At 40.0% G+C, this 24763-nt stretch overlaps 1 protein-coding gene across 1 annotated transcript in view; it reads left to right on the plus strand.

The window, feature by feature from the left end:
- The first annotated feature begins 9723 nt into the window (after positions 1–9723).
- The window catches only part of frem2b (FRAS1 related extracellular matrix 2b), a 62219-nt gene continuing 47179 nt past the window's right edge, over positions 9724–24763 (plus strand). Inside the window, exons 1-2 of the mRNA XM_061719712.1 lie at positions 9724–14881; positions 15889–15978. Of these exons, the coding sequence (XP_061575696.1) occupies positions 9871–14881; positions 15889–15978 (5101 nt within the window). The 5' untranslated portion in view covers positions 9724–9870. The remainder of the gene's footprint in view (positions 14882–15888; positions 15979–24763) is intronic.

Below are 24763 nucleotides of genomic sequence, written 5' to 3' on the forward strand. Positions count from 1 at the left end.
AATGGATGCGTCGAGTAATAGATGGTCCAAGTCACAGAAACGGAGCAAACTCACACCAACGCCCATTTACGCGTGGTTTATCTGCTGGGCATCATCAGTGTGTGTGTGTGTGTGTGTGTGTGTGTGTGTGTGTGTGTGTGTGTGTGTGTGTGTGTGTGTGTGTGTGTGTGTGTGTGTGTGTGTGTGTGTGTGTGTGTGTGTGTGTGTGTGTGTGTCGGTTTGTAAGTGCTGTCAGATTGATTTCTTCATCTACAGTATATTCCAATTAAAGAAAACACCAATGTACAAAAAGCATATTTAAATGCGGATAAACTATTCTTTTACTTGTTGCTCTTTTATGTGCGTAGGAGAGGAGGGGGGATTAAACCCATTTCATTTTTTTTATTTATTCATCTATTAATAATTGATATTCAAATTTAACCAAGAGAGGGATCAGAGAAAGATATTATATTTGGGTTGCATTTGGTTTTCTAGCCTGTGAACCACTTACAACAAGCTTCCACCAGGTTCATCCATCCACACAGCATTGTTTTAGTCTACCCAGATCTCTATTCTATTGAATTAATGACGTGTTTATCTGTCATACACATAATCACTCCCTGATAAGTCTACCAGGCAATGTGGGGTTCAGTGTCTTCCCAAAGGACACTTCAATATGTGCACTGCAATTGCACCACTTACTCTATCTCCAGAACCACAACAAAATAAGACTGTGAAAAGTAAATGTAATGCTCAAGACTCTTACTACGTTGTCTGTGTTGTGGTTTTTTTATTTGTTTTTTTATGCTTTTTCCACAGAATAGAATCCTGTATCCCAGTTTAACCTCCTTTAGAGATGAACTGTGTTGCTGAGCAATTCCAAAGAGTTGAAAATAAGAAAATAATTCACTTGAAAGGCTTAAAATCTGTTTGATAGGGTTTTGTGAGGAAAACTTATGCATATTCTACACTTTACATACAGCAGGATAGTGCAGGCCATACTCAAATAAGCAGATTAAACTGTCCCATTAACTTATTGAGATAATTATTGGCTAATTTAATATGTGGATGACCGAGGACAAAGTATTGTATTTTTCTCACTTCATAGTATGTGGCCACTATTGATTGAAACCTGCAGCGTTTCTATTACTGCTATTACATTTATAAAGATCTTTACTGGCTGAGGTCAAGCAGCAGGCATTCAGAGATAATGTGCATTTAAGCCTGGCTATTATTTAGTGGGTTAAGTAACTATAGCAGAGTCGTTTTACGTGTCACTGGTTATACCAAGGTGTTTTGTCTTTGTAGGGCAGATTGCTTGGAATTAAGAAATAATGTAGAAAAGAAATGAGACAGAAAATAAGAGGAGACCCTCTGCTGCAGGTACCACCACACTGTTATCACTCCAGGGCCATTACTCAGTGCTGCAAAGTACTTAATGTATTTAACTATAGTTAAAGTGAGATAAAACGGGATCTGATGTGATCAAACTCATTTGCTTTTCATCAGGATACCCTTCATGCCCCACTACCTCCCCTCCCTTTACTTATTAGTTTTAATTTAGTGGCAATAATCAGTTTTTCAGAGATTCCTCTCGTGCACATAATCAGTTTCAAGTCAGCTTATCTCTTTTAGAGGAAGGGCAAGCACAGCCACGTGCTGCTTTATGGATGTTAGGTTGTCAGAAGTTAAAACATTGCACTGGAGTGTTAATAGGGATTTATGCAGATTTTGCCACCGCATCAAAATGTATGAGGGAACAATATATCAAACCATACTTCTCTTTTTGCACTGTATGGCTAAATCACAAGCATACATCACAGAGAAATCATTCTAACTCAAAGTTCAATGTAGGTTGATGATATAGAGCTTTTGAATGCAGATAGTTTTCTAAGAAAAAACAGTAATGCATCTACGTTAAAAGTCATTATGAGGAGCAGATAAGTAAACAGAGAGTGAAGTTGTTCAACAATGCTGAAACTATGTCATATGATGTTTAGTGAAACCACAAGGCTGACACAGACATAATTGCGGAGCAGATACAGAGGTCTTTAACAAACACAGAGGCCTTGTTGACTGATATTTGAACAAATTATATGATCCACTTAGAACTGACCTAAACATTTTGCCTATTACTTCAGTCATAGATTTCCTCAAGAAAAGAACACAATTGAATCAGTTAATTACAGCATCCTTTTCTTTTCCTTCTGCAGCCTAAAGGGTTTCAGAAAGATCCTTCATCCTCAGAACCTAACCACCTTTTGTTTAATAGTTCTGCATCTCATTCTGAATTATTCTGCTGCAATGTTTGGACTTTTCAGCATTTACCAAGCAAAAACATTAACATTTTACAGATCCTCATGCGATACAATAACACCCATTACAGAGCTATTTTAAAACCATGCTGGTATTCTAATGGCTAAATAATAACAGCAGTAATTCTTTTTTTTTTTTTTATTGATCTTTTTAGAAAAAAAACAACATACAATGACAACATGGACACAAATAATCAAAAATACGAATTAAGCATTATACATTGTCCCTTTTTTTTTCTTTTTAACACACAGAACTAAGAACAGAGTCTCTGTAGAGTTAAATAAAAAATAAACAGATGAGCAACAAATGAACAATGGAGGATAGTAATGGATGAGCAAATGTGGCATACAAAAACAAATGCAGTGGTAAATGCAAATGCCCATCACTAATATCCCATTAAATGGAAATAATAAATAAAGCATAAAATGCAGCATAAATAACAATAATCAAAATAAATAAATAAATGAAAGAAATGAAAAGAAAATTAAGGTAAGGGGGAGGGATCAGTCGGTGGGTAGAGTCTTCAACGAGTTAAAGTAATCCACGAAAGAATGCCATTTACGAACCAATTTAGCTGAGTTGCCTTTTACTGAATATCTCACCTTTTCAGATTTTAGAAAAAACATAACATCACTAAGCCAAAGAGCAATAGACGGAGACTTGGGGGATTTCCATGAGAGTAGGATACGACGTCTAGCTAAAAGAGATGTGAAAGCCAATACTTCTGACTGTACGGGGCTGATATGTGAGGAGTCAACCGAGAGTTCGAATATTGCCAATAACAGCAGTAATAACTGTAAAAGATACACACGTATTCATATACTATATATTACGGCTTTTAAAAGCTTTAAATGCTTTCCAGTTCTCTTCAATTCAGCTTCCAGAAACGGTGGAACCACAGGATTTAACTGTAAACACCAATCTCAGTTATTTATTACCCTTTTGTTTTGACAGCTCTCAGCATTTTCAGCCATATCTCCACTCAATTAGAGACACTTTAGAGACACTAAAGCATCCCATTGTGATCTACTGTGATCTCTAGATTGACCACAGGTAGCTCATCCAATCCCACTCCTGAGAATCCAACTTTCTCCTTAAGTCGCCATGTCCTCATTTCTCTTTGTAACTCTTCCCTTTAGTATTGTGTTGTCACAGAAAGCCAGTTTGTGGTGGTAATATCTGCAAGCACACCAGGAAAATGAGCCAAGATTTTGAAGTTGTTGAAGTATCTGTATGGCATTAACTTGACAGTACTGGCAAAGGAAGTTGTTATTGAGCATTGAATAAGTATAGGACATTAATAACACTTCAGCTGACTCAGTGAAACACTCAACTCATTTGCCACTAGATGGCAGAACATATTTCTATCTTCACCATATTCTGATGAGACACATCTCAGGCATATATTTGTGCCCACGGACAAATAATCAAATGTGTTATTTCTATCTTATCATCTTTTTTTTTTGGTTCCATCCACAATTGGAACCTTGACAAAAATCACTGACTCCTCCCACTGTTTGAGAAAAGATTTGTCTTTGAAGATTTCTGATAAAGTACAGCTCATCAGAATAAACACAAACCTCCTACATAGGTTTATGTTTAGCGAGTGTTGGAAAAATCTAGGCCAAGTGTTTGTTAACGATGTTTACAATTGCCAAATATTCATCTGACCCACTTCCTGGCATGTTGATTAGTGTTCCTTAATACTTTTTTTTTTGGTTATATGATTCACTGATTCACTTTCTCGTACCAGCACTTGGGATTTATGATTTCAATACGCATATAATAAATAATTGAAGTAGCAATATACTTAGGGGACTTTTCTTTTTAGTTGTCTGTGGTAAACCTAACACTACAAAGACTAAAAGTTGTTCTTGTGATCTCATTTGTCGATTTTAATGTCAACGTTCCAAAAAAACGAGGCAAACAACACTTCATTTACATTTGTTCGTCATTTTAATTGTCTTAATTGATGCCCTACCAAGTCAGGTTTTATATTTAGTTTATTTTAGTGTGAAACGAGCACCCTTTCAACTGGGAATTGTGCGTTACACACACACACACACACACACACACACACACACCCGGTACCTCATCGACCTTTCCTGTCCGTGTGGGTGCAGAACTCATTTAGCTTTGTAGTCCAGCTCTCTGTCAATTATATGCAGTGGGTATCGGCCAGCTCTCAACCCTGCTTCTAAAAATGAACATTGATGCAATAGTGAAGCTTGCAGCAGAAGTTCAAAGTCATTAGATAAGGGCTTGAACTAATTAGACCTGCCAGTATTAGAGTGCTGAGAGAACACAGTCTGCTTAACACAAAGCGGGACTGACGAGTCAACCAAAGATTAATGCTGGCACTATTATATACCCACCCATTTGTTTAGAATCATTCAGTCATTTGAATGTATATATTATATGCTAATTTTAAGAGTGTAGTAGTTTGCTCTTTATTTAAAAAATGTCAGCTTTCTTCGTTCCACGTATAAATGCAGAACAGGGATCACTGCATCCATCTCCAAACCTGCTGAAAGGTTTCGTTTCCTCCGTTGGCTACCTGTGGAGGAGTAATGATGCTTGACGGTGATTGGTTCTGCTTAGCTCTGTGGCTCAATAAGATCAGCAAAACCCGGGCACTGGATTAAAATGAACAGTTTGTCAGTTTGTGCACCGGTGCTTATTAGTGCTGTCAGCAGGTGTGTGTGTGTGTGTGTGTGTGTGTGTAGCTCTGCCTCTACCATAGTGGCGAGTGGGTTAAGAATCACCCTGTGCTCTCATACCTGAAACTCACATCTATCATGTAAATCACCTTGTTACAGCAGTTAACAGATGACAGTTGGCTTTGACAGCTAAGGATGAGGGAAAGATTAAGTCAATTACAGCTTGGCAGGGGGTTCCTCAGAAATATTTGAAACATTCCCCCAGAATATCGGGACAAAAGGCATCTACACATGCAATGGCACCGTGTGACTGCAAGACTGTAGTTACGTTGGAACAAAATACAACTAAACACGCAGTTTCATTTGGAATTGTTGAATAGAAATTGATTAAAGCATCTATTGAGTAACACAATGTAAGTGCAGTCAGTCCACCTGGTGCAGATTATTGTCTTTTTTACGTATTAAAAAGGTACTGAAATGGGTATAAACTGGTTGCTCATAGTGTCTGTATATGATAAAATTCAGTAAACAACACAAAGAAAGGCTATAATTAAATTTGAGCTCTATTTCATGACGAAGGTGGACATTTTCATCAAAGTGGTTAAAATTCTTACATTATAGATTTTTTCCCCCTCATGTTCGCACCTGCAATCTTATGATTATGTTTTTCTGCTAATGACATCCTTAAGCGCAGGTGTCAAATACTGATTCCCGACAGGTAAATGCTCCGTTCTTATTTGCCTCCCTGCAAACAAGTGAAGTTAATTTACACTGCAAGCATGCTCGGGACGTCGTCGTTTGAAAAGCCATCTGGAGACCGACGACCTTTGGGGTATCCAGCCAAAATCCAATTAATTAGTGTGCCCTTTTGACTTGTAGCTGACCACCTTCTCCGCAGAGAGCCCACGATTAGGCGTTTTATGAAAATTAAAAAAAATCTGCAGTCAAAAAACAGCGTTTTCTGTTGTGGATGAGTAATTACACGTCTGCTCGTCGGCCTTGGGGTTTGTCCTTACTTGCCATTGTGTCAGTCATGTTAGTTAGACTGGAATAAAGCAGTTTTAGCATTCTGTTAGAGATCCTGCAAATGTGTTTGTACTATTGCACCATCAAGCATCATATTCTATTAAAATCCCAAGGAAACATATTGCCTGAGGTCAAGCTTCCAATAACAGCATCAGACAATGGCTTGCTTACATAAGAAAAACAACAGTGGAAGTTTCTGAAACTAGATTTAGCTGAAACAGTAAAGGTTCTATGTTCAATTGGGCTTTTAATTATATTGAAACAAACAACTTTTATAATTGCTCATCAATGACTTTTATATGAACGCTGCTGTTCACAAGCTCAGATTTTAATGATTTGCACACTTGTATTTCCTTTGACTGTTGAACAAGCTTCATAATGAATATAGCAAATGGATCTTAGAGGTCAGAAACTGGAAGATGTTGATATTTTGCTGATGTGCCAGGGCAAAGTCTTAACTTTAGCTTTATTTGCACTCCAACTTTTCCAAGAAAAGTTGCATTGGGACTAGATTTGATGAGGATGAACCTTCCTGACAAGCTCAGTGGTTATTTCCGAAGACGTCCTGTTGAGTTTAAAAACACAAATAAACACGGATGTCCACGCTCTTAGAATTTGTTCCACTTTGAGTATCTGCAGAGCGCTTTGCAATAGACTCAGCCGTTAAAAATGGGAAGTAAATACACCTGACTTGTTTAGTAAGCAGTACGATTGTCCTGGCTATATGTCAAAGTGTCAATACCCGGGTCGGCGTGTGCGTAGGGAATTTGGCACCACATTGGGGATATGATTAAACTTGACTGTTTTGGTTGCTTTTTTTTTTGTTCCGCGTTATCCCACGGGTAACATAAACCGGACAAGATGGATTTGGCTGCCAGTGGGCCGTGTGCCTCGGTTCTCGTGCACACTTACACAATTTACTTTTATTGGGCAGGATTTCAGAGAAGTTTTTACAATCATTTTAGTGTATGGCTTCAGCTCAAAGGAATTGTGTGTGACAGAGATGAAATGAGCAAAAATAGCCTTAATGAGATCAGTGAGGCAAGGCTTGTCAGGCCTCAAGGGAATAACCAGTTGTAAAAATAGTACTGATAAATCCAAGCAATTGTTAGAGTGGAGTCACATTAGCCACACTAAGAGAAATATTAGGCTTGCCCTGAAGGAGACAACTGTTAAGAGCATTTCCTTTGAACGGGAGATACTGCAGCCACAATGTGTGCTGCAAATAGGGAAAATAGATAACTAAAGGCAAGATTCAATGTTGCTTTGAATTATGGGTATTGATATGATATCTTGTATTAAGTCATGTTTTATCCAAACATTATGTCTTATATGCTTTTTTTGTGGATTTTGCCCACAACATGTTTTTTTTTCCAGACCTATGGTGTTTAAACAAATTAAAGTAATGTTGGGTTATCCTGATAAAAGCAGCGTAGGCCTATAGCTAAGGAGTCTCATGTAAGGAATTCATTTGGCCATCGATTTAACCTCAATCCGAACACATAAATTGTCCATCATCCCATAATCCCCACATTAAGTCAACTCCATGTCACCTCTTAGAGGTCAAGGGTACTTTAAATGATGCCTATAAAAGCTAACCGGGTTAAAATAACAGCTGTGTTAGTGACAGGAGGGAATGCGAGTCCTTCAGTGCTCCGTCTCCTCTTATTGTGTGGCGATGACACATTCAGGTGCAAGGAAACAGACAGTTATCACGACAGCACAGAGTATTTATAGATGCATCTGAATACGCTTTTATTCCTCTTTTCTAAGCAGACGGTGGATGAACAGTGGGTAAAAAGTATGGTTAGCCACCTCAAAGCCACCGCGAGGCAAAAGGCACCAGGATTTTGAGCGCTAACGCCCACAAGCAAAGAGAAGATGAGCTGCTGAAGAAAACCCGCCGAGTCTTTTGTTGTCAGCATTCATCAGTGAGAAAATCTTAAATAAATGAGCAACCTAAAATCTTTTTTTTTTTTCTTTTTTTTTTTTTGTTGTTTTGGCAAGCATAAGAGGGTGAACTGTACTGCAATGTTTCAAACTCAGTCTGGCACTTTGAGTAACTACCCAACAACAGGTTCTTTACACCAGGTGTGTGATTACAATCTTTGGTTCTTCTGAGACTGACACCTTCATCTACAAGAAAGGACTGGTCATTTACAATAAATTTGATATAAATGTGATATGACACAATATCATCAAACTCTCCCTTGCTTCGAAAATAAGCTCAAAGGTTTGGGTATGATCCAATTCCCTTTAAGCCATCGCCTCTGTCAGAACATTCTATTCATCTTTTTTTTTTTCATTTTCTCTTGTAACTAGAAACTGTCAAGGCCCAGAGGCTTTTCCTTGGTTTGCTTGGCTGTATTTATAATTGGACCCTGTCAACAGTGTCCAGCGCAACTCAAGTGCAATGTTTGTTATGGCAGCTACTGGGTACTGATTTCAACACATCCCAGCTGTGAGATGGTTTGTCTGTCATTAATGCATAACTATAGAAAAAGGTGGAGACACAGTAGGTGTGCCCGCATGCTTGTGGAGGGAATAAAAATCATCTAAAGGGGATCAAAGGAAACTATGCACAGCTGAAGTTAAATTCTTCTAGACAATATAAGGATCCACTGTTTGCATCCCCAGACAAGTTAATTGAATATAATAACAGGGAAAATACCAAAAGGATTTTACATTTTTTGTATGTCTATAATTCTTAGCTTGGTTTGCAGTCGTGCTCCAAACAAATCAACTGATAACATATCTTAATTCAGCCATTCTGACTCGCGCTGCTTCATAACTGAGTGTCTCTGTTGGTGTTCTCCAGGTCAACGCCGGTTCCTGACACACACTGAACCTGTGCAGCGAGGGTTCGTGTCGTGACTGAACTTGTCGGGAGTCGGAGGAGAATGAATGCTTTGCTTGGAAAGGTGCCCGACACCTGGAGAACAGAGGGAAATAGAACAATGCCCCTGCATGACTCTAATAAACAAAACTTTGATATGTGAGATTGCAGACACTGTGAGATCTGTTGCTATGAAATGCATAAAGTTCACATTCATCCCAGCTCTGCCTCCTTTATGTCATCTCTAATGTATATACAATCCTCATATTTACCAAATACTAATACTGGTATTTCTTGTGGGTAACGTAAAAACATTTAAATAAAAATATAGGGCTTTTTTTCGAATGACAAAGTGAGGAAAATGTAAGAAAAATATGTAAGTATAAGTAGTGACAGCATCATTTGCCCTGAAGTACACGAACCAGGAGGGGGAGACAGAGATCTTCTCCAGTCGGAGTGAGAGACTATTTGTTTATGCAGCTTCACTCATTCAGCATGGATTTGCCTCTGGTGGGGTTTATTTAATGTAACGAGCATGCAAAAGCAGTCTGAAGAACTGAACAATTTTAAAAATAGATTTCAACATATTTTGATCTGCTTGAGGCGTGTACAAATGGAATAATTCACGCAGCCTCTCTCTGCAGTCTGAACTCTTAAATGATAGGCTGCCTCTCTCACCCAAATATATTTTGACTTAATGTATTTTTTTCCTCACCGTCAACCCAGTCCCATCCTTTCTCGGCATTATATTCTCTTCTGCACAGAATGACACGAGCCACGTCCATTGAAAACTTGACAAATGCATACCGGAGGAGATATGGACCAATTGGCTGAGAGGAGGGCGTGACTCGTCGTACTCCAGCAAGACGGGAGCATGAAGTTTCAGCCTAGTAGTGCACAGCTGCTTTGAGAGAATGGTACACCACCGCGGTCGGAGGTGCGCAGCGATCCCCGAGTCCCGTTTTATACTTCTCCAACTTTAACAGAGGCGCGTAGGTTAACAAGAGTGCATGCGTAAAGTTGAACGCGTCTCGCCGCGGTCGCTGCTTCCAGATGGCTTGGATTGCGTCCTCTCACCTGCGCGGCTCCGGCGCTGCTTTCATCCTCTTCGCGCTGATTCTGACAGGTGATGCGGTCGCGCAGGGCTTTGACAGTTACGGATTATCATACGCCTTGAGGTCCGAGCTTTCAGAGGACACGATATTGGTTGCCAATAATGGGATCCGCGTGCCTTTCGGGAGATCCGTCTTCATCGATCCCGTCAACGATTTGGTTATCCAAGTTCAGCCCGGGGATCGATGCAGCATCACAGTCCTGGATAATGATCCCTTGTCACAGAGGCCCGGACTCCTGTCTCCCAAAAAGTTTCCGTGTGAATTTGGCCCCAACGACGTGAAATATTCCCACTTCGGCTCCAGGAGTCCCCCGAGGGACAGAGTGAGGTTACAACTCAGGTATGACACGCAAACGGATACAATTATTATACCGTTCATGATGGAGGTGGAGGTGGTTTTCACACAGCTGGAGGTGCTGACCAAAAACATGCCACTTATTGTGGAGAAACTGCTCGGCACGAGTAATCCCATTGATAAAAGGATTTTAGAGTTTACCTACGACAGGGGCGCACAGCAGTGCAGAGTGGTCTCCCTCTCCAGGGGCAGCGCGCTGCCCAGGTACGGAAAACTTGTGGATGAGGACGGACTCGGCGCCATGCTGGACTGCGATCAATTCATTGAAATGAACACCCGTTATCAGCACACTTTTGCTCTGAAGTCTCCAAACAGAGATTACGTCCCTATGCTTGTGGAATTACACGACCAAGAGGGAAATTTGCTCAAGCAGGAATTTTTCCAGATTCTGGTAAGAATAAAAGATGGGGAGGACAACACGCAGCCTAAACCCAGCTTCGTTGCTATGATGATGATGGAAGTGGACCAGTTTGTGATGACGGCAATAACTGTGGATATGTTGGCCGCAGAGGATCTGGAGTCTAATCCCGACGAGTTGATTTTCAACATCACATCCCCTCTCTCCTTTGAGGAGGGTTACATAGTCAGCACAGATGACAGGAATTTACCAATAACCTCATTTTATCAAGGAGACCTCAAAGAATTGAAAATAGCATATAAACCCCCTGCAGTGGATTCAGACACTGAGCGGATTTTCCAGATTGAGTTTGAGGTTGTGGACACAGAGGGGGCTGTGTCAGACCCTTTTGCTTTTATGATTGTTGTTAAGCCCATGAATACACTGGCCCCCGTGGTCACGAGAAATACTGGACAGCTACTGTATGAAGGTCAGTCCAGGCCTTTGTCTAGCTCTGAGAACTTGGAAATCAGCGATGAAGACAACTTAGACAAAGTTCAAATTTCTGTTATTGATGGGCTGAGGCATGGAGACTTAACTGTTCTGGGCTCCACGAGGAAATTTTTCACCCCAACCGATCTCGATGCTGGAGTAGTCATTTATCAACACGACGGTAGTGACACCTACAGTGATAATATTATTTTCAGGATGACAGATGGGACAAATGAGGTGGAGTTTCTGTTTCCCATCACTGTTGTGCCAACAGATGATGAGCCTCCCATAATCAATGCCAACACTGGGTTGGTTTTATTTAAAAACCAAATGATGCCAATCTCGTCACTTATGCTCAGTGCAGCTGACATCGACTCTGAGGATTCCACAATAAAATTCACATTAAAGCCTCCCTTCTCAACAGTGGGGCAGGTGATGCTGCGTCAGTCTGAGGCACCGGAGGACCCATCGACTTGGAAGTTTAATACAGAGGATGAAATGTATGAAAAAGTTGTGACTGAATGGCAACAGCAGGATATTACTGATGGGAAGTTGTTCTACAAGCACATAGGGCCACACAGCACCAGCACGGTCATGGACCAGTTTGTATTTCGAGTTCAAGATGACAACGACCCGCCTAATGAGTCGGGAGAGAGCTCATTCATTATCAAAATTCTCCCTATTGATGATCTACCACCTGAACTGTACCCTGGCACGACCTTGCAAATTACCGTGCACGAATACCAGCTCACCCACTTCCGAAAGAAATTCCTCCGTTATACTGACCTCGACTCAGAGGATCGGGATCTGAAATACACGATCATCCAACCACCAACAGACACAGATGAGAACAGCCCTGTAGTATTGGGAGCTCTGGTATTGACCGAAAACCCAAACACTGAAGTCACGACTTTCACGCAAGCACAAATCAACCATCATAAAATAGCCTACAAGCCTCCCGACCTCGAGCTTGGAATTACTTCCCGCGTTTTACAGTTTAGGTTAACGGTTGAAGACGTCTCTAGGAATACAGCAGAGGGAGTTTTTACTATATTTTTAAAGCCTGTGAACAACCAGCCACCTCAGATAACAAACTCTGGGTTCACTGTGCATGAACGTGGCAGACACATCCTTACCCTTGGTGAGCTGGACACCACAGACACAGACACAGACAGCACAAAGATTTCCTTCACAATCACGCAGCCTCCGCTTCATGGCCACATCCAGTTTTCATTTACTGACATGACAAAAGGAGACACTTTTGGCTTAGAGGATATTGCAAATGGCAGGATTTCCTATGTCCATAACGGGGATGAATCAGCTGTGGATACCATACAAATAGACATCAGTGATGGGGTGCACATTGTCCCAATAACTATAAGGATTACAGTGAAGCCCATTGATGATGAAACCCCAACTATTAATCTACCAGCTGGCACAATAGGCTCCTACATAGATGTACTCGAAAATGGAGCTACAGAAATAACAAGTAATGTTATTCAGGGTAGAGATGAGGACACCGATGACCTGCGTTTGACATTCATTGTTGAAGACAAGCCATCATTAGGTGAGATCCTGGTGAAAGGGGTTCCATCTGGCACATTCACTCAAGCTGATATCATTAATGGCTTTGTGGTCTATTCTCATACCAGCGGGGAGATAGGCCCAAACACAAAGGAGGATTTTTTCAATCTCACTCTGACAGATATGTCTGATGAGTGGACAGTGGGAGGAAATCAAATCACAGGTGTCAGAGTGCACGTGACCATACTCCCCCTGGACAGCCAGGCTCCAGAGGTCTTCGTCGGTCCACAGTTCACCGTTACTGAAGGAGAGAAGAATGTCATTCAGATTCTTCATATCAGTGCTAATGATGTTGACACCCCAAGTGATGACCTCCTTTGTACAATTATTGTGCAGCCAACTTCGGGATATGTGGAAAATATCTCCCCTGCTCCAGGCTCGGAGAAATCCCGGTCTGGAACGGCGATCAGTGCTTTTACCATCAAGGACATCAGGCATAATCACATTTACTATGTTCAAAGCATTCACAGAGGAGTCGAGCCTGTGGAAGACAGGTTTACCTTCAGATGCTCTGATGGCATCAATTTCTCTGAAAGGCACTTTTTCCCCATCTCCATAATCCCCTCAAATGACGAAAAGCCTGAGATTTACATGAGAGAGTTTGTGGTTATGGAGGGCATGAACATAGTCATTGACACTCCCATTTTGAATGGCGCTGATGCAGATCTCCCCTCAGATCATCTCACATTCTTCATTACCAAACCCCCCAGGTACGGATTTATTTTAAATCAGCTCACTACCGGCACCCTCCCCGTGACCAACTTCACCTTGGATCAGATCAGAGAGGGCTCCAGTATTGTGTATGAGCACGATGACTCAGAGACCACAGAGGACAGCTTTGATATTGTTCTCACAGATGGAAAGTTCAGCGTAGAGAAAAAAGTAATAGTTATGATCATCCCTGTGGACGATGAAACCCCGCGGATGGCCATCAACGACGGCCTTGAAATTGAGATAGGTGAGGTTAAAGTAATCAGCAGTAATGTTTTAAAAGCCACTGATCTGGACTCTGAAGATAGCACACTGACGTATATTATTAGATACGGACCTGGGCAGGGATATCTGCAAAGAACAACGCCATCTGGGATGTTGGAAAATATCACAGTTGGCATGAATTTTACACAGAATGAAGTGGATCAGGAGTTGATCATATACATCCACAACGGCCAAGAAGGAATTCGAGACCTCATCAAATTTGATGTGACAGATGGCATTAATGCTTTAATTGACAGATACTTTTATGTCACAATCGGTGGCATTGACATGGTTTTCCCTGATGTGATCAATAAAGGAGTATCTCTTAAAGAAGGTGGCAGAGTTACCTTGACGACCGACCTTCTCAGCACCAGTGATCTTAACAGCCCAGATGAACACTTGGTTTTCACAATCACCCGCGCTCCAGTGAGAGGACATCTGGAGTGCACGGACACACCTGGGGTGCCCATCTCATCCTTTACACAGCTCCAGCTGGCCGGTAACAAAGTCTATTACATCCACACTGCCGACGATGAAATGAAGATGGATAGCTTTGAATTTGAAGTAACTGATGGCTACAACCCCGTGTTCCGAACCTTCCGCATCTCCATCATTGGTGTGGATAATAAAAAGCCCGTAGTGACAATCCACAGCCTGACGGTGACCGAGGGAGAAAATAAACTCATCACGCCTTTTGAGTTAACGGTTGAGGACAGAGACACTATTGACCGCCTCTTGAAATTCACAGTTACTCAGATTCCAGTTCATGGTCGCCTTCTCTTTAACAACACCCGGCCTGTCACCTCCTTCTCAAAGCAGGATCTTAACGAGAACCTGATCAGCTACAAACACGATGGCACCGAGAGCAAAGAGGACAGTTTCTCCTTCACCGTCACCGATGGCACACACACAGACTTCTACATCTTCCCCGACACAGTATTTGAAACTCGAAAGCCCCAGGCGATGAAGATTACCATTCTGCCCGTGGATAATGGGGTACCACAGATTGTGGTGAACAAGGGTGCCCCGACTTTGCGGGTTCTGGAGACTGGTCACATTGGGTTTGTCATCACCAGTAAGACCCTCAAAGCAGAGGACAGAGACAGCATTCAGGACACTGTGACTTTTAGGATTACCGTTGCCCCGGTACATGGTTACCTGATCAACCCAGGGAGAGGAAATGCCACCATTACCAGCTTCACACAAGGTAAGGAAGCTGCTCTACAAACTGCTTTGCAGACTTGTGAGATTCTACGACTCCTATAACTTCCTGCAGATACTCTATCACAAGACATGTTTTAATTCTCAGAGGTATATGCTGCTATTCTTAAACTGACTTTAACTTTTTTTTTTTGCTCTGACAAATACATTACTCATTTGATGCCTGAAAAACAGCTATTTCTATCATGAAGATTTTACTCGAGGAAGAGCTCTTTGCATAGAAGATGTATGCCTGCGTTCCAGACTTACCATATCTCCTGAGGAGAGAGTTTTGAAACACTGTAGTGTATCTCAGTGGGAAATAATTGATGTTGATCTGAAAAAGCATTTCTAAAAGTGAGCCAGGAGAATTAGAAACATGATGATATTTAATTTGAACATGTAAACATGTCAGTGGAAGGAAAACATTGTAACGTTGCTCAGAGCGAATCGCTGGCTATGTACACAACGCAGGGCAGTGTAGAAGTTAAATTTCAAACAAACCACAGGGGTGTCTGTGTAAATGATAAATATCAGCATCCATGTGTTGCCTGCTTTTATTTATTGAGCCTCTGTGAAACGTTTGCCCTCAGAGACTCTAAATATTTCAGGAGTTCTCAGAGTAAACAGACCACTCCGTATGAGGAGGGATGTTTTTATATCAGATATTGAAGACAATAAAAGTGTAAAGTTTACAATTACTGTAAAGAATCCTGTCCAGCATCACGCTATCACGATGGTGGAAAATAGAGACGAGGCCCCCTGAGTCACACTATTCTGAATGTTTATTTGAGGACTCTTACCAACTGGTTTTATCTCTCTAAATCCCCCGACGTTATCAGGATGTCCTCGTCATGAATCTGCATCATAAAAGATGGTTCAAGTGTGGTCTGACAGTTCAACGAAAGCAATTTCAACAATTTCCAGCTTGTCATAACCGTGACCAAACAATCAATGTGAATGCTTGTTTAAGAAGAAATTGCTGTTACTTATTCAAATCCTTTCTCTTTTCAGCTGAAATTGACGATATGAACATATGCTACGTTCTGAGGGATGGTGACGATGCCACAAATGACATCTTTCAGTTCTCCATTGAGGACAGTGGTAAGTCCTTTCGTTAAAACTATCTTGAAGCTGTACTTTGTGAAAACGTCAGAAAAATAAGTCAAAGGTCACGTGGGCTGATGAGGCATAGAAATATTGAAAATTTGTTCCAGCGTCTCTTCTTTGAAATTTGAGAATCTCAGATTTCTCAAAGATTTCTCAAAGGAGTCGTGCAGCATGCATTAACATGCAAAAGGTGTTTGCAAAGACGGGGAAGATTTCTAGAACCATAATTTCTCACTATTTCATTTTTTTCAGCTAAATGTGAGAAAACAGGGACGCAGGAAGCAAGGACATCTACGTTTATGCAGTTCAAATATTTGTATCCCGGCCATGGCGGTAGCTCAGACAAATGATTTGAATGTCAGCATTTCTTACTCATCAAAATTTTATCTAAACATTCATGTTACACTCATTGCAAATTACTCTCTAGGAAGGTCTGCCATGTCGTTTCTACCCATAATAGGTTACTATGTTTTTTTTAATAAGTAGTGATTGATTTAGCAAAAAAAATAATTAGTAGAGCAATTAGTGAAGACCTTGCCTCTAACATAGGTTTGTAATCAGGCACAAGTCTAATGAAAGGTTTGAAGCAATCATGTCGGTGTAGCCGATTAGCAGAAGCAGCGTGCCTTACAGTGTGTCCTTTCTACTACCCTTCAGCTGGGATGAATGAGCACAAAGAAGCACTTTAATGGGGCCCTCTTTTCCCACAAGTACCTCAGTACCCCCCCACCCACCCACCCGACACCCCCTATACCCATTTCCTCATTTCCCATGTTTCCGTATAAATCTGTTGCTCGGCTTTAAACAGGTAGATGCAGTATGAATGAGTGATGATTGAGGAGCATAGGCTCTGTGTTGCAGCTCCACACCTGAGCCGGTGTTACTGTTGAGTGCATGCAAAACTCCTTTGTTGCTGAGTGAGCTTCCATCAGTTGCTCTATTATTACCTCACTCGGGTTATTTGTCACGGATCTCTGTGGATTTCAACCCCCACCCACCACCCCACCCCGTCACTCTCTTGATGACATACTTGTATCCCACACTGGTAGTTTGTCTTCCAGAGCTCGCAATTAGATTCACTCTCCCAGCACTCACTCACAGAATCTTTTACGTTACTTGGAAAGAGGACTCAAAATAGGATGTGCAGATGCAGTTATGTTCTCACCTTCAGGCAGATTATTGATTTCTTAACAAGAAAACTCCTGCACACCTTCTTCTCACTGTTCACTTATGTATTAGGCCAACGTTTTGGTCATAGACCTTTTTCAAGGCATCAACCTTTGATGCCTTGAAAAAGGTCTATGACCGAAACGTTGGCCTAATAAATAAGTGAACAGTGAGAAGAAGGTGTGCAGGAGTCTTCTTGTTAAGTTTGGCTGCTGCTTTCCTTCTCTGATGCACCTTTCTGCAAATCCGGTGTACAAAAAGTTTTCCACTTTAGATTTTTGATTTCTAAAATATCATTATTTGACAAGGGTTTTATGCTTTACAGTCTTCAAAATCAAAATGGCTCGACAAACTGATGAATAGTTGGATGACCCATCCATGAGGATACGCTGTACAGTGCCCCCGCGGATTGTTAGTCAGTCAGTGATTGTTTTTTGTTTTGTTGTATTTTTAATGAGACTTAAGCCGTGTTGGTGGCAGCCCGGAATCCTAGACAGCGTCTGCAGCTCTTTGAACGGTCGTGTTATGGAGGAGCTGAATGCTTTACACTGGCACGCAGCTGCACCACTCATGTAAAGCAGTTGAAAACATTCTTCCTCTCACTCTAAACTCATTGGGGGGAAATTTACCAACTGCACTTTGTATTGCCATTGGGCAAAAAAAAAGGTGTGTTTCATGTCGCAGCTGCTCCATGGTATTCTGATACTTTGTATCAGCTGCTTTGCAATGTGAATGTGCTTACAGTTTTAACAGCATCCACAGGATGTGTTTAGGTTTCTGTTAAGATGGTAGTCACTGTTTGTACAATTAAACAAAAACAATATGCATGTATTTATACAAATAGTTTTAGCAATTTGTTGCATTTTCTGACTCTACTTCCACAACATTTCACTATAATAGGATCAGAACAACAACCTTTTCCTGGTACCAGTGTGTCCAAAGAAATATATAATAAAGCTCTGACTTCAGTGCAAGGCACAAATTGAAGCATTTTTTTTTCTTTATGGAAAAAAAGTGGATGAATGGAAAGCGTCAAGGATTTATCAAGCTCATTCCAAAAAAACGTATGTTTGACTGACTTCTGATCACGTGATGTGTTTTCTCTAGACTGATTGACTTGTTACAAGGCACATTTTAGCTTTTAAATTAAAACAGCCAGGGGCTGGAGTAGTTCACCAAAGCAATCCATCTACTTCATACTGAATTTAAAATGTGCATGGTGTGTCGGGAGCACAAATTTAAATCTGTATTAAACCTGATCTGCACTAATGTATAATTTGATCAGTGTGTATGTAATGTATCAATCTGACCATTTACCTAGTGTTACTATGAAGTAAACCTTTAAAAGATAAGCCAAACTGAATTGATTTGTTCGTTTAAATGTATTTTGCATACACATTTTAAAATGACTTTTCTTGGCTACATTACATCAACAGTGTTAGGGTTAAATTGAGTAAGATCCAGATGCAGGAGACGGAGGAGGCAGGAGTTCCAAAAAACATGACTTAATCAAAAAACCAAAGCACTGCTGAGCAGGATTTCAAAAAACAAGAGCCTAAATTTGACAAAAAAAAAACAAAACATGACATGAGCCATGGTGGCGATAACAGTACAGATGCACAGGGTGAAGGGAAAGACAAGACAACATACAGTATACACAGAGGGCTTGACGAGACAGGGGTGCAAACGACCAGGGCAGATGGGAACAAGAGAAGTCGAGACAAAACTTAAACACATTCAGTACGTTTACATGCAGCAAAGAAATCGGATTTCTGATCGTATCAGATAAAGACATCCAATAGACCGAATCACTTGTCTGAGTATACATGCTGTTCAGAGAATCTGATAAATGGCCAGAGCATGGCTGACTCCGTGACGCTATGTGGTGCTGTAACCATGGTAACCATTTCAACAAAGAGCCACTTCCGGTTGACCTGTTTTGTTTGTACAATGTACGCCTTCCATACATTTTTCCACTTTATTTTGATCTGCCCTGGTGTCCTGATGAAGCCCACTTCTACCATTTAACCCGCCGTTTCCTTTCACTTCCGGGTGAATGCCCCAGAGGAAATTCTCGAGCATGCGCAGACTGCAATATCCAACTCAAAAATTGTGACAAAAACTGAAAACCGTGACAAACAGTTAGGCTCTTCACTACAACGAGCTGCACAATAATAATAATAAAAAGAAATACTCCGAAATATGTAGAACTTTTAGTTTAGATATCAGATTGTGATAAAAGATTATTACCGCTATTGGGAAATAAAAATCTGGATAATATTCTTTCTCATAAATGTTCATAGGAAAGGACATTTGTGTCATTTTGTCCTCTCAGTTTCTGTTTCATTTCAGAATTTGTCACTGTGCCTCCACAGCTTTAAGATGTTAGTGCTGAAAAAGAAGATGACAGGGCTTATTTCAGTATGTCCAATACATTTCAAGCCTGGAATGAATCATTTCTGAAGACTAAAATCACAACAAAATGCACTAAAAAGTAAAAGAGTTTAAAAGCAGAAATTAAAGACAGACATAAGTTAAAAAAAAAAACTAATGAGATGGAATAAATAAAGGCTGTTGTGTATTATGGTGGATTACTGAAACGCAGCAGTAAATAAAAAGGTTTTCAACCTTGACTTAAAGCTAATGAGAGTTTCAGCAGCCCTGATGCATTCTGGGAGCTGCCTCACTGTGTTTGGTTCAAACTCTGGGTACAGAAATTAGGTGTGACACTGACGACCTGAGGGTTCTGGTTGGTTCATAATGGACCAGCGAATCAGAGATGTATTCTTGCTGTAGACGATACAGAGATTTATAAACCAGCAGCAGGATTTTAACATCTATTCTGTGACAGACAGGAAGGCAGAGTAAAGATTTAAGAAGTGGAGTTATATGGTCCACTCTCATGGTCTTAGTGAGGATTCTGGCTGCAGCGTTCTGAACTAACTGCAGCTGTTTGATGGATGTTTTAGGGAGACTCGTGAGAACAGCGTTACAGTAGCCCAGTCTACTGAAGATAAAAGCATGGACAAGTTTTTCTAAGTCCGGCTGAGACATCAGTCCTTTAATCCTCCATATGTTCTTTAGATGATAATAGTCTGACTTTACTACTGTCTTAATGTGCCTGTTGAAACTCAGGTCTGAGTCCAGAACCACTCCCAGATTTCTGGCTTGGCTATTGGGTTTTAGCTTCACTGCTTAAAGCTGAGTGCTGACATTTAATCTTTCTTCCAAACACTATTATATCAGTTTTTACCTTATTTAACTGAAGAAAATTCGGACACATCTATTCTTTAATTTGATCAATGCATTTGATCAATGTTTGAATTGGTTTATAGTCTCCTGGTGAGATGGTTATATAGACTTGTGTGTCATCTGCTTATGGTACCACATTTTGTGATTTTTCACTATTTGAGCGAGTGTATAATGTAGATCAGGGGTCGGCAACCCAAAATGTTGAAAGAGCCATATTGGACCAAAAACACAAAAAACAAATATGTCTGGAGCCGCAAAAAAATGAAAAGTCTTGAATCAGCCTTAGAATGAAAGCAACACATGCTGCAAGTTTCTATATTAGTTAGAACTGGGGGAAGATTTTTCATTATGCACTTCGAGAAAAAAGTCAAAATGACGAGAAAAAAGTCAAAATGTCGAGAAAAAAGTCGAAATGTCGAGAAAAAAGTTGAAATGTCGAAATTAAAAAAAGAAAAAAAGAGAAAAAAAAGAAAATAGAAAAAAAAAGAAAAAGGAAAAAATAGGTCAAACATTTTTGAAAAAGCTCCAGGAGCCACTAGGGCGGCGCTAAAGAGCCGCATGCAGCTCTAGAGCCGCGGGTTGCTGACCCCTGATGTAGATATTAAACAACAAAGGCCCTAGAGTTGAACCAAGATGAACTCCACATGTTATTTTTGTTAGTACCGAAGACACAAAAAGGCCCTGTCTTTTAGGTAAAACTCTAACCAGGAAAGGGCTGTGCCAGAATGTCCCACTCAGTTCTTCAACCGGTTTATCAAGTTGTCATTAAGGATCTTTACTAGAGCTGTCTCAGTGCTGTCATGTGGCCGTTGTGCCTGTGCATAAGTGACGGGTCTAGATCTTTTTTTTAAAGTGATTTAAAAGGAAGCGTGGACAAGAAACCTCCTTTCATTAATTAGAAAGTGTGTTGTCTAGAAAAAGAAAAATGTATATATTTTTTTCTTTTGCCTGTGTTTGTGCTCATGATAGAACTGCTCCTGTCAGTTAATGGCTGTGTTTTTGGTGGACTCCAGCACTCCCCTTGTCTCCTGGGGATTCAGGTGCATTCAGCTGAGCTTACCTGAGCACACACAAGCCCTGGCATTCCCAGGTAGTTGTTTATAGAGCTGAATCCCTGTCTGCCTCCAGCCAATCAATCAGCGTTACAAATGTTGTTAATGACAGACACAACTGCTGTGGTCTTCGTTTTTCATTCCAGGCACTCACTTCCACCTTTCTTTCTTCCACGTTTGAAGGTAAAAAGATCAATACTTTAACAAAGGGTTTTCTTGTGTTTTCTATTTGACTAAAAGCAAATATTAGCTGCTACAATGAATTAATTAATTTTAATTTCAAGTGAAGGTTTTTAATACAGAAACAGAGCAGAGTCTAATTTTAACATTTTTCTTTCATGAAAGCCCTTGAATTGGAGAGGATGTTTTTCTTCTTTTCAATGCATATCTTTAAAGCCCACCTCAATATGTTTATTTTGTTTGTTATTTCCGCTTCATGCAACAAGATAAGTTCAGGTCATAGTGAGTGCCTCGAGCTAGTAAATCCTCCAGACCATTTTCGACTGCAGGAACATCTAATATGCCACTTGTCAACATCTTCCATGCCTTTCATGTGTAATCACTTGTGACAGTGAGAGGGAAACAGCTTTTCCCCTGCCTGCCCGCCTGTTTAATTCCAGGTTTGGAGGGATTATCTTACTCCCATTGCGTGCTAAAGTACAACAAAAGTAAAGTAGAACATGCATTCACATGCACTTGAGAGGATAGTGTATAAGATGACATCCCCTTTGCAGCTCAAATGATGACGCTGCAGGTTTTTTTTTTTCATGTGCTTCTATCCGGTTGTTAATGAAACTGTTGACCCTATACTTTTCTTGGGAGGTGGAGCCTTCATCTTTCCTCTGGACCAGGTTGGTATGAATCCTGTAAAACTCACGAAATTACATAGCTGGTCCAGTCGCTGGGTGTTAAATGCGCTTTAGGGCGTCTGAGTTTCTTCAAGGTCCACCTGTGTTGCATCCAGTTAAATGCTGGGTATGGTAATGTTATTGTTATGGGACAAATAGTTTTTGATAAAACATCTGGGATTTGATTACAGAGCTTTTCTTGGGCAACAGCTGCTTCACTTTGGGGAGGAAAACTGAATTACAGAGAGGATTTGGGCTAATCTTTTTAATTGAAGAGTGATTTGTGTCTATTCCCAATCCCTTATGTAACTTACTGTCTGCATTGCAGCTATAAATTTGCACATTATATTACCATGCACCAGTCTTATGTGTTTATAGCAACATATGTGCAATTTTATTTTCGTGTAATGAGGATTCTTTCTAAGGATATGTTTGGATTTCTGAAGACGCTACCGAGCTTAGAAGCTTCTTTCTTTGGGTCTACCAAGGTTTAAAAATATACAATTCAGTGAGTCATTCAGATTTGAAGGGGACCAGTACCTCAGACGCCCAATGCAGAGCAAAATTATTCAGCCTCTCCATCTTTATTTCCACTACATTCACTGTGTCTTAAAAGTAGGGGGTCAAACATCTTTTGATGTTCATTTTTGCTTTGGTTTGAACAACAAATCCTTAATTAATCAGTTATGCGTTTCACTTAACGTCAGAACTAATAACAACTAATAATGTTTCACCAGTATTTTTGAGTAATATTTTATTTCCCGATGAGGAAAGTCCCTGAAAAGATGAAATGGTAATTCCTACTTAATTTTCCAAACTGTTCCTTAATTATTTTTTTTTGTACCAATCAGAAATTGTATATTTTTATTTCCCGATGGTCTTAAAAGTACGACGGAGTATTAGGGCCAAACTAAGACAAAAAAAATTGGAAATTACGAGAATAAAGTAATAATATAATGAGAATAAAGTCGTAAAATTACGAGAATAAAGTCATAATGTTGTGAGAATAAAGTCGTAATAGAATAAAGTCATAATATTATGAGAATAAAGTCGTAGTATTACGAGAATAAAGTCGTAAAATTACGAGAATAAAGTCGTAAAATTCCGAGAATAAAGTCGTAAAATTACGAGAATAAAGTCGTAACATTACGAGAATAAAGTCGTAAAATTCCGAGAATAAAGTCGTAAAATTCCGAGAATAAAGTCGTAAAATTCCGAGAATAAAGTCGTAATGAATAAAGTGTTAATTTATGAGAATAAAGTCATAATATTATGAAAATAAAGTGGTAATTTATGAGAACTCTAACAGGAAGAGCATCTTCTCCCTGTGTTAAAATGAAGAATATTGAGCATCTTGTGAAGTTATATTTATATATTTATAATATATTACGACTTTATTCTCGTAATATTATGACTTTATTCTCATAATTTTACGACTTTATTCTCATTACATTATGACTTTATTCTCATAATTTTACGACTTTATTCTCATTACATTATGACTTTATTCTCGTAATTTCCTTTTTTTGTTTTTTTGTTTGGCCCTAATACTCCGTCGTATAAAAGCAACAGGAGCAACTGGGATTCAATGTTACAGAGATAAACAGATAAACTTTGGAGACTTGCAGCCCTTTAATAGAAAAAAATCATAATATATGTTAATAAAACAGAAAGATGTGAATTGATGAGGAAGCTCAGGGTTTCTCCAGCTAATGTGTAACAAAAGAATTACAATCTGTTTTTTCAGAGGAGTGTTATGCATTGTAGATAGGGTGAATGTAAGTATCTGGGAATAATGTTTCCAGTCAAATATTTTTCAGCTAGTTTGGTTTGTGGTAGTGTGAGATCCAAATCTACGTACTGTACGCTTTCTGCTGGGACTGGGTTGGCAGAAGGGATCAAAGACTCCTTGTGATCAAACAGATTTGAGTCTTCGATAAAGACCGAACCAGTGATTGGCTCATTCCACAATGGTGATAGGAGATTTCATTGTTGCATTATGATTTCAGCATTGATGAAGCCAGTGAAAGCTTTTCTGTCTTTCTATTGAGTTCACTCTGTTCTCTTTTTTTTTTCCATGAGATAAAAGATGTGTAACCCAGCTTGAAGATACTTTCCTATCTGTCTTAATTTGCTGCTGAGGTTATTGTATGGAGCCAGTGTTCAAGCAAAGGCAAATTCCCAAAAGTGCAGCATTTCCAGGCCGAGGCTTGTCTTTGCATGATAATATGTGTCGTCATAACTGCCTGAGGATATCAGTCTAACAGAACCAAGATTTAGGACTCAAAAGCTTTTGGCATGTTAGGCATGGACAGTCCCAGTTATCATTTCTTAAAAACTTGACAAATACATTTAACAGCAAGAACAAAAAACAAGGAATATTCAGGGATATGAAACTATTTTGAAATTTTAAAAATATAAACCTTGTCTCTTATATTGTTCGTTTCATAAGGTGATAAA

This window comes from Cololabis saira, chromosome 4 (genome assembly GCF_033807715.1).
Source record: "Cololabis saira isolate AMF1-May2022 chromosome 4, fColSai1.1, whole genome shotgun sequence".
Classification (NCBI taxonomy): domain Eukaryota; kingdom Metazoa; phylum Chordata; class Actinopteri; order Beloniformes; family Belonidae; genus Cololabis; species Cololabis saira.